We start from the raw sequence: 11,062 nt of genomic DNA on the forward strand, positions 1-11,062 counted from the left end.
GTGTGCAGTGTGCATTCAGGGAACGTATATCTGGTATGCGGTGTACGTTCAGGGAACGTACATCCAGTGTGCAGTGTACATTCAGGGAACGTATATCTGGTGTGCAGTGTACATTCAGGGAACGTACATCCAGTGTGCAGTGTGCATTCAGGGAACATATATCTGGTGTGCAGTGTATGTTCAGGGAACGTACATCCAGTGTGCAGTGTGCAGTCAGGGAACGTATATCTGGTGTGCAGTGTGCAGTGTGCAGTGTGCATTCAGGGAACGTACATCCAGTGTGTAGTATACGTTCAGAGAATGTATATCTGGTGTGCAGTGTGCAGTGTGCATTCAGGGAATGTACATCCACGTGCAGTGTACCTTCAGGGAAACTACAAAATGCTCAGTGCACATGCAACGAGCGTGCATCAGACATGCAGTCGTTTTCCAGGAGGTACGGGCAGAAGGCAGGGTACATGCACAGCGCTCACTGATTCTACAGTGTGTCCTGTGTCTGTCCCTTCCACTCTTAAATCCATCCCTCCAACAAATCCACCCCTCTCAGAGTCAAACCCTGCCTTGAAAGACTTCACGTTTATCTGCCCTGTGCGCAGAGGAAATGGACTACAAAGGCTACAGAACGTGTGGCCACTAAAAACCTTGCAGAGGTTCTTGTAAACTGCTAATCTTTGTGCCCACCCCAAATTTAGCAGTAACTATGGTGGTAACTACAGTGTGCTGGGCTGGTGTCTTGGTTTGCCATTAGAGACTCTATCCATTGCTTGATCATGTCGAGCAGTTTTTGGGCTCCACCCCAGCAATGGCAGCAATGACCCCACAAATGCTGATTGTAAAGCGCTTTAAGATCCTTTTGGGGTAAAAGATGGATGGTTAAGATATGAATGTGTTAGACCTGTATCTGTGAGGGGTGTTTTAGGAACAGTGATCTTTGGGGAGAAGAAGGAACTAACTGACCTGCTGGAGTCCCCTTCTGTCCTCTACAGCTCTGACGCCTGGCTAGCCAGGCATGAATCTATTAATGGGCTTATGCTGTCTTAAATCCCCAGGTCCAATAATGGAAATAATAAAAAAAAAAACTATGTTGTTTTTTTTCTCCTTTGGGGGAGATTGTCACAGTAATAACAGTTGTTTCCTGTGCTATTATAATACAAATTACACGAAATGGAACTGTTGAGGTATAAATGAAGATGGGCTTTGTTCCCCGCATTTGAAATGTAGTTGGTGAATCTCTGGATTATGTGTTATCTGGAATAAAGTCTGGCTCGGTCCCTGTTGCTGCTTTCATTCTTGGGACAAAGATACTCTAGCGTAGTCGTCCACGTAGTCTGAGCTGGAAGTGAGGTGCTCCAACCACGTGATGAAAGAGAGAGCATGTCTCCTGAAACTAGGAGTACACTTGCATTTAATGTGGACGTTAAATATTTGAGCAACCTTGCCAGTATCCATCAGGAAATGAAACAGGGGGGTAAGTGTGGAGAGGAGAGGAGGGTGGTGGCAGGGTCGGGTTCTGGGACTACATCATGTCAAGTGCCTCCAGGAGGTGTCTGCTGTCCCTGCCATCCAGCTTGTGTGTGTCACAGATTTGGGTGCTGGGACACTCTGCTATCCAAGCAAATCCCACCCCCACCCCCCTCTCCGACGTCCTTTTGCTCACTGAAGAGTGGTCTGAGCACTTTTAATGCCAAAGGCCATGCATTTTCTTCCCAGGGGTATGTGTCCAGGGCTTAACTCGAGCTTGCATGGTGGGAGCTGCTGAGTTCATCTGCAGACAGCACGTGGCTGTTTGCTGCATGGAGAATTTCCCTCCACAGCTGGTGACTGGGTCCTGCTGTCTGCTAGAAGTCACTGCCAGCCACTGAAGAGAGGCAAATCTGGGGCTCAGGGGCTCAGGACTCAGCACCCACCTCCTCCTGCAGCTCACCAGGTCATCCTTTGGTTTCCCAAAGGATGAACTTCTAGCTGTGAGCAAGACCTATCATCCCTCCCCTCCCATGGTCTCTACAGCAGCAAGGAGATGCAACAGCCAGGTCTGAGGGCTGGATGACGCCTGTTCAAAATGTTATTTAGGGGTCTACATTCTTTGGCAGGGGTGGTGGAAAGGCAGGGCAGAAAATCAGAGTTAGGAGGGTGAGTGGTAATTTTTGGCTCCCTAGGCACAACAGTGGGATGAGGAGATTGGAGGAGTCACTCTGGCGCTTTTACATGGCTGAGGTCCTCTTCAACTGGTCTGTCCTTCATAAATATTTGGGTTTAGAGGGGAATTTCCCTTATGAAACCTTAGCTATCTAAAAAGTAGCATCTGAACCTAAGCCAGTCATCTGCAGAGGTGATAGGGACAGAAAACCTTAGTCTTCCAAGGGAGACAAGCTTCTTCCTGGAGATGCCTCTCTTCCCATTTGCTACAAAGAGGGTCTAGAAAACTCCATTGCAGGCAAGTGGAGGAAGTTCAAACATCCCACCCACCGTCCCCCGAGAAGTTTGACCTAAGTGACACTAACACAGCCCAAAGCACAGATGCCACCACTTGTGGCTCGCTGAAGAAGCACATGCCACCCCAGTTTTATCCTTTAGGAAAGCTTGAGGCTTTTCCCATCTAGTGACAACCTGCTTAGGTAGAAACAGAGCCGCCTACCTGAAATATCCCAGGATAAGGACAGCAACTGTGAGGGATCCCAGAGAGATGGAGTATCCAACAGTATAAATCAAATAGAGGCGATCAAAGACCTCCTGCAGTACAAATGATGGAAAAAATAGCGTCACATTAGAACGCATCCTACTGCATCGTAACACAACCGTGGTAGCAGCACAGAGATTCAGGCTATCATAGCAGCTCTGGGGCTGGGAAAACCTTTAGCAATCACACTTGATGTCATCTTTTTGACATAAAAGCAGCTTGGAAAGCGGTATTCATCTTTCCTAATGATCGGGGGGTAGTCGGGATTTTTGCAAGGGACTAGTGATGGAGTTGGGTTAATCCCATGCCTGGGAGTTTTGCAGCATTTTCATCCCAAAGGAACCCAAAGCGCTTTACAAACTCTCAGCCAAATCCAGAGATCACTTGGCAACTTTTGCTTGAACAAAATGCCCGCTGACCTGGGATTTTTGCTGGAACTGTAAAATTTAGCCATAAGGCTATGCCATACCATTGCTGAATGACTGATGTCCAGGCTGGTGGAGTGTCAGCCCACCATGGGGAGGATATACTTTGGCTGCGGGACATGAGAAAAAATCACCTGCATTCATTTTTCTTCTTTAAAATCAAAAGCAGCCTATGACTGCAGTAATCCAGTCCAGACACAACTTTAGCTTGCCAAAGTCCCATTGGAAAAGGCCCTGTCACAGGAGAGCTCATAGTAATTAATACTGTAGGAGGTTTTAGTTCTCTTGGCCCTCTGTCTTTTAGAGTTGGGCTTAGAAACCGTGAGCTTTCTGTTAAATATCGAGATGCTTGTCTTCATCCTGTGCTGGGGCATGCAGCTTAACTCAGGAATTACTGAACATCTGCTTGAAAAGGGTTAAAATGCCTGCTACCATTCTAGTTTGTACTGCCTTTCATTGCCTGAAATTAGAAATAAACCCTGAAGAAACCAAGCAATTCAGCATCTTTCTCCTCGTTCCCTCCTCCCCTGTCTCCCGCCTTTCCCTCACCCCACCCGCTGGGTTGCAATAACATTAGTAAAGCTGGGCTCTGAATGACAGCTCTGATTTTGATTTGAGGCTAGAAACGCTGTCCTGGAATGCGAAACCTCAGCCCTGTTACATCAGAATCCCCAGATATGTGAATGTTTCTTTGCGGTAGAGTGGTGTGCTTGCCAATATTAATCTAGTGTGTGTGTATGTACTTTAAGAGCTTTAGGGGGAAAAAAAAACCCCAGCTCCTTGCCTTCAAAGCCTGGTGTGCTTTTCCCACTGCCAAGCTGGAATCCTCTTTGAACTGGAAGACGTTTGCCTCCATGGTGAACATTTAAAATCCTACTCCAAGTTTAGGATTCCTGGTAATTGGGCAGTTGGGAGGCGTTACCATGCCCAGCTGAACAAAAGTGTCCCTGAGCCCCATTCAGAAATTTAACCGGAAAGATCCACGTTCCTATCGGACAACGCCACCGTTGTGGCAGCAATGGTCTTGGGAAGGGCCTGCCGATTGGCTGGCAGGACGCTTTCGGAGGCTGTGGTTAATTCCTCTGATTAACCACAGGGCCTCTTTTTGAAAGGATGTTGAGTCAGAACTGCCAAGACATACACATACATGCACGCTGGTTGTGCCTGCTTGCAGACATAGGTGCCACAAATCTTACTCGGTGGTGTGATGAGGAGCCTTCAGGGAAGGTGATTTTTTGGCTGGGGTGCTTAGATCCTTGGGAAAAGCCTCAGCAGCAAAAGGTTGAGGTTCTCCATAAGGCCACACAGGGCAGCCCTTGGGAGGGCAGCTCATGCTTGCTAGTTCCCAGGAGTGTTTGTCCTCAGGAATGGTGAGACTTGGATTTACCCAGGAGGGAAGAAAAAAAAAAAAAAAAAGCTCTAAAGGTAATTCCAGGTCTCACTCATCTCCTAGCACAAGGGAGGCCCCAGCTCAGTGGAAACCGCAATGCTGTATCAGGAAAGGTCCTCCAGGTAACAAAATATTGAGTCATCTGCCAGCTGAAACAACCACCTCCATGGTCTGAGAACTCTCTTTTTGGAGCTAAGAGGGATGGGAGTTTAAATAATTCACAGAAGACCACAAAAGTCATGCATCCAAGCCATGGACACAAACTGGACCTCCATAGTCTCAAGATGGTGCACTACCTACTAGACCGTCCCACTACAGCAGGAACTCTACCTGATGTCTCTCATAAATCCACCCTGAAGACAGACTGACCATCACTGGTCATCCCCTGACCTGTTGGAAGAGGAAGCCCACCCTTCAAAAATCTGGCCTTGCCACACCATGAGACCCTGGTTTAAAAGGTGTGATACTTTAACCAGTGTCATTGAATTTGACTCCTGAAGTAGTCCTTCACCATTTCAACTGTTGCCACGTGTGCACTGAAAAAAAGAAAAGCTAAAATAAAGCTAAAGGAAAACCAGAAGGACAAAACCTCAATATCTATGATTCCGGGGGCTGGGATTATGAGCAAAATATTGTAAAACTCACAATACAGTACCAAGATTAGGGAACATTGGTTTAAAAATTGGTGTCTCTGAATGTTGCCCTCTGCTCACTCCATCCCATGCCCTGCTTGGATGAGAAAATCATAGAATCATCTAGGTTGGAAAAGACCTTTAAGATCATCAAGTCCAACTGTTTCAGCAAGTCCAACCATTAAATGATGGGGAAGGTGTGGGATGGATCTGATCCCCCCTTTCTTCCCATTTCTTACAGCTTTCCTGTGCTTCTTGCATCTGCCATCTCCCTAAGGAGTACCCAACTTGTCCCCTTCCCCTGCCAACAGGGCCAGCAGAAGAATGCTCTGGAGGCCTTCCCTTCATGTGGCTGAGGCAGTCATGATTACTTCTGGAGGGTTCTGGGCAGGATGAGGCCTCCCTGATGTGGCTGGTTTTGAGGTTGGTGAAAGGACTTCCCATCAAGTCATGCACAATGCATCCTCTCTAGGTCATGCTCTATGATGCTCTCAGGCAATGCCCAGCCTCAGGGCACTTCTTTTCCCCCATCCTCTCTGGCCACACATTGCAAAGCTCCACCAAACCACAGCCATCTATCTTGTATAGCCAGGTGAAATGATTTGTCTGCAGCGAGCAAGCCCACCTGATTCTGCCTTCCTGACCTCACTCCAGCCATAACTCAGAGACTGACAACAGACTGAACTGCAAAAAAATATAAGTACTCTTTCAGATGTATTGCGTGCTGAACGCGTAACAAGATCTCCCTTTCCTCCTCCCTCTTGGTTTGGTGGGAGACTTCCTCTCTGCTCCCCTTTGCATCTCAGCTTTCCACCAGCCTGACCTCAGGGTAGAAACTTCACGGCAGCCTAGTGGCTTTGGGAGAACAGGAAAGCAAAACAGAGCTGGAGATGGCTTCTGCACGAACCCAGAGAGTGCATGGAAAAAACAAAATAAACAAAACCTAGCCACCATGGGCATCCACGGGCTGGATGTACCCTCTCCCACAAGGGTCCCTGCATTCCTGACTCCCTGCGGTTTGGATGTCTTCCAGGTGTGTGACCCTCAGAGCAGTTGGCTGTTACATTTTCATACTGTGCTCAGGGCTTAACCCAACTCCTAATTTGTCCACTTCCACCAATGGGGAGATAATTTACATTGATCTGAATCCAGAGGAAAACTGCTTTCCTCTGCGGGACAGCTCACAGCTACATCAGAACACCAGGCATGGAGTTTTGAGGCCCCATCCATTGCAAAACCACGGCTGTGCTTTCACCCTTGTGTCGCAGCCAGCTGTAGGACAGTCTGTGTGAAGGGCATTTCTGCTCCCTCAGACTCTGTTATGGGTACATGGAGTTGGTCATAGTGGGTGTGGTCCTCTAATTTAGATGTCTATGGTGTGGATGGCTCCATCAGAGCTGGCTACCTGAGGTGCCAGCAGCAAGAAGGGGTGCTTTAGGCTGCAATTTGCCTATTTTAATCACAGGATGGTGCCCTCAGCCACCAGCTGCATTGACTGAGTTGTCATGAGTCATAAAATCACAGAATCGTTCAGGTTGGAAAAGACCTTTATGATCAAGTCCAACTGTTAATCTAACATTGCCATCCCACCACCAAACCCTGTCCCTAAGCAATTGAGGCCAGGGTCATTAGCTCAAATAGAGGTGTTTGCATTCATATAGTGATTCCTGTCCAATTGAGTCTCAGATAAGAGGTCTAGTAGGACTCAATACAGTTGTCCTGATATGTGTCTCATAATTTTAGACACCCAAGTGTTCTGTCTGGCTTCAAGCTGCTTTTACAGAAGGGAATGAGTTTCCTGTAGGTCCCACGTTGTACCTGCAGTTCCTGTGCAGTTGCCTCGAGTAACCTAGGACATCTCATTTGGCTCTGGGCATAAACATAACCCATGTTCCAGCATCTGGATGAAACCTCCAGGGCTTTGGTGTTGATGTGTCCTGTTCCCTTCCACCGTCACAGGGAGGGACGCGGGTGACTGAGACATGTATTTTCTAGGTGGCTGGTGGCAAACCCCATTCCGCATATCGTTGCACTGTGCCCTGTCTCCGACTTTCTCCTTTCATCCTTTTTCTTTACCCTTTTGTGAGACAATGGCAAGACACTGCAACATTTAGGTCAAGAGGCTGAAATGGATCCAGTGGTCTTCTGAGGGGTTGGCAGGCTATGTTGAAGGGTGGGATTAACAGTATATGAGGATGGAAGCATATGTAAGGGCGTTCCAGATCAAATATCTGCAAAGTTTCTCAAAGCTGCTGATTCAGATGTTGTCAATGACATGTTTGAAATTATCAGGGGAAGTATTTTACTGCTCTGAATGATAAGCAATGCCAGAAAGCCTCTGTCACTTGCTCCACTCCCTGCTTTTCTTGTCTTTTTTTTAAAATAAAAGATGTGACTAAAGAAAGCTTAATGGCAGGGAGAAGGGACATTTGCAAAAGGCACAAAACAGTCACAGATTTCCAAAGCCTAAGGGAAATCACTGAGTGTTGAACATGACTTTTTGCTACAGAATTTGCTTCCCCTCATCTACAGAGGTGACAAGCACTGGACACCCACCATCTGGATAGAGACTGGGGTCAGCTCTCAGACTAAGGCACCCCAACTTAGGTGTGAAAATGTGCATCTCCATGTCTGTTGAGTGTCTATGTTAGCATGATAGTCAACAAGAAGAGATATTCTGATTCAGTTGCCTACACCTAAGCTCTATGTGCTGTGTGAGATCATAGAATCGTTGAGGTTGGCAAAGCCCTTTAAGCTCCCCCAGCCCAACCATTCCCCTACCCCTGCCATCCCACCCCCAAACCCTGGCCCTCAGCACCGCCTCTGCCCGGCTGTTAAATCCCCCCAGGGCTGGGGACTCGACCCCTTCCCTGGGCAGCTCCTTCCAGTGCTTGACAGCCCTTTTGGGGAAGAAATTTTTCCTAATGTGCAACCTAAATCTCCAGTGGCGCTACTTGAGGCCATTTCCCCCCATCCTATCACCCATTACCAAGGAGAAGAGGCCGACCCCCAGCTCGCTACAGTCTCCTTTCAGATTGTTGTAGAGGGTGAGAAGATCTCCCCTCCGCCTCCTTTTCTCCAGATTAAACAACCCCGGTTCCCTCACCCGCTCCTTGTAAGACTTGTGCTCCAGACCCATGCTTGTAAGTATCCTTGTGGACCACAGATGCTGTTCCAGAAAAGCATGGGTGTCACAGGCATCTGCTGGTCTTGTGCTAATATTGTAGGTTGTAATACAGCTCTAGAGGTGCCAGGTGTCTATGTGTAGAAAAAAACATTGGACCCTTTAACTGCAGTCAGCAAAGCTCTGTAGAACCCAAAAAAAAAAAAAAAGGAAAAAGGAAAAGGGTGGGAGTAGTCTCAGAGCTCTTTGGGTGCCCCATAGATGCATTCGTGAAAGATAATATTTCATAGAATCATAGAACATTTTGGGTGGGAAGGGACCCCTAGAGGTCACCCAGCCCAACCCCCCTGCAGTGAGCAGGGACATCTTTAACCAGATCAGGTTGCTCAGAGCCCCATCCAACCTGGTCTTTCTCCGTGTCATGCCCAGTTTATCTATGGTATTCATAGCCACAGGCCAGCCAGGAAGCCACAGACAAAATGTGCCCCAAATCTGCTGTTGACATTAACAGAAAAAAAGTTCTCCAAATCCTATGCTACAGCCACAAGCTGAGAATGCCCCACAGCTGCAGGTTCTTGGAGGGCTGTAAGCAGGGACAAGAACACTCTTTGCTTGTCAGCTTTCATAAACTGGCCTTAAGCATCTACTATGGGCCAGCAATGGTTAAATATGGGGTACAAGGGGACTACTGACCCCGTGTGTTGTGTTGTGTTGTGAGAACCCTTGTGTTTTCGCGTGAAGTATTATGCTGCTGTTATAAACCAGCAGACATCCCCAGCAGAATCTAGGCATAAAGTGTTATCAGCAGTACTACACTAAAAGGTGCTACAGCATTTACAGGAACCCACTAGACCTAACCTCTAGGCATGAAATCAGGACTCCATGACAGGGTTGCTTGCAAGAATGAAGAACACATCTCAGCGATGCATTTTTTTTTTTTTATTCCTACGCACATTTTAAAACATCTGCCCATCTTTCATGATGCAAATGTATGACGCTTTGATGGTATTTCATCTGTATAACCCAGTGTACACTGTGTAAATGTGTTTCATGCCATCGGTTTGAGGCTACACAAAGTTGCTGACTTTTAAAAGGACCCCAGAGAGCTCCAAGAACAAAGGCCAGGCGTAGCAGATTTTTGGTTTGAACAATGGAGTTTAGAAAAACCCATTGTGTTTGGTATGCGATGGATTCTTGAGGCCTCTCTGATTTCCCTAGAAGCAGCAAACCCACCATGATATAAACAAGCAGTAGCAGATGAAGACAGGATTGGTGGGCTGAGGTTAGATCTTAGGACAGTCCATGTTGCTAGGCTGGTGGTTTCTGAGATGAGCTAACCTCCCAAGTTGCTGGCTCATATTCCCCTTCCCCATGATTTCAGTAGATGTAGGTCACATTTCCCCTTAAGTTCATCCTGGAAAACAGGATGGGTTTGACCTGCTTTAAAAAAAGATGTGTTTGGCATTAGTGTTGGTTTTGGGGAGATGAGCACGAAGGAAATTTCTGCTTATTGAGCAAAATATGTCATTACTCCTGCCAGCGTCTGAAAAGGTGACCAGAAAAATGACCGTGTTGAAGGTGCTGCTATTGGCTGGCTGCGTGAAAGGAAAGGGGTCCATGATCAAAGGGCTACTATGTTTTTTGGAGAGAAATTGCCTAAAAAGCTGCCTACTAATGCCAGGGGCACATCAGGTCTTGCCATGTGTGCCACCTTTCATCCAAAGATTGAGGAGCTCCAAGAAGACAGGTTGCCCTGACTCCTAATTTTAAGAGAACCTTAGGAAAGCTGCAAGGAGAATGGCCGATCTGGGCCAGACCAAGGTTCTTTTAGCCCTGCTCCCTGTCTTCTACATGGAACAGAACGGATGGAACAGATGCTTAGGGAAGAATGTAAGAACAGAACAAATATAGAATCAAAATATATATTTACACCTATGTGTCTATCATCCAGTGGTTATGTAGCGGTGCTGTATACCCTCTCCAGCAGCTTGTGGTTCAGCGACATGAAACACCCAGCAGGCAGATAAGCAGCTGGTGTTTAACCATGCCACTTTCCTCAAAGAGTCAACACCGGCCAATCCGTTTCCCTTCCTTCCCTTGTCCTACCGCCTCTCTTTAAACACCGGATGGGAAATAAACAAAGCAGAGGTGCCTGGTCAGGGTGCTGGGGTGGGAAGCCACAGGTCTCTCAGCTTATCTGTTCAGAGGCAGGGAGACTTTCTGAAGATCCAGGGTGTAATTGAGATGGAGGATGCTGTACTGGGTCAGGCTAAGATGGAGTTAATTGTCCTCATAGCAGCCCTCACAGTGCTGTGCTTTCTATCGGTACGTAGAAAGGTGCTGATAACCCACGGGTGTTTTGGCTACTGCTGAGCAGTGCTTGCACAGCATCAAGGCTTCATCTCCAACGTTCCCCCACCACCACCAGAGGGAGGGGGCAAGATCTTGGGAGGGGACATAGCCAAGACACCTGACCCCAACTGGCCAAAGAGGTGTTCCATACCATATGATGTTGGCTCAGCTATAAATGCTAGGGGAAAAGAGGAGGAAGGGGAAGGATTTGGTTTTTACAATTTGTTGTCTTCCAGAGCAATGGCTATGCATACTGAAGCCCTGCTTCCCGGGAAGTGGCTGGACGTTGCCTGCTAATGGGAAGTAGAGAATAAAATCTTGTTTTCCTTTTGCTACCACGCACGGTCTTTGCTTTTGCTTTTTATTAAACTGCCTTTGTCTTTACTGTCTCTATCTTGATTTTTTTTTTTTTTTTTCCCCACTCCTTTTCTCCCCCCCCTTCCTTCTGGAGGAGGGGGTTCC

The 11,062-nt window shown here is 47.4% G+C and overlaps 1 protein-coding gene across 1 annotated transcript in view; it reads right to left on the reverse strand.

The window, feature by feature from the left end:
- The window catches only part of PTH1R (parathyroid hormone 1 receptor), a 126,605-nt gene that overhangs the window by 22,313 nt on the left and 93,230 nt on the right, over nt 1–11,062 (reverse strand). The window contains exon 5 of the mRNA XM_009640095.2: nt 2,636–2,730. Coding sequence (XP_009638390.1) covers nt 2,636–2,730 — 95 coding nt within the window. The remainder of the gene's footprint in view (nt 1–2,635; nt 2,731–11,062) is intronic.

Source organism: Egretta garzetta, unplaced genomic scaffold (assembly GCF_000687185.1).
Source record: "Egretta garzetta isolate BGI_Z169 unplaced genomic scaffold, ASM68718v1 scaffold275, whole genome shotgun sequence".
Classification (NCBI taxonomy): Eukaryota; Metazoa; Chordata; class Aves; order Pelecaniformes; family Ardeidae; genus Egretta; species Egretta garzetta.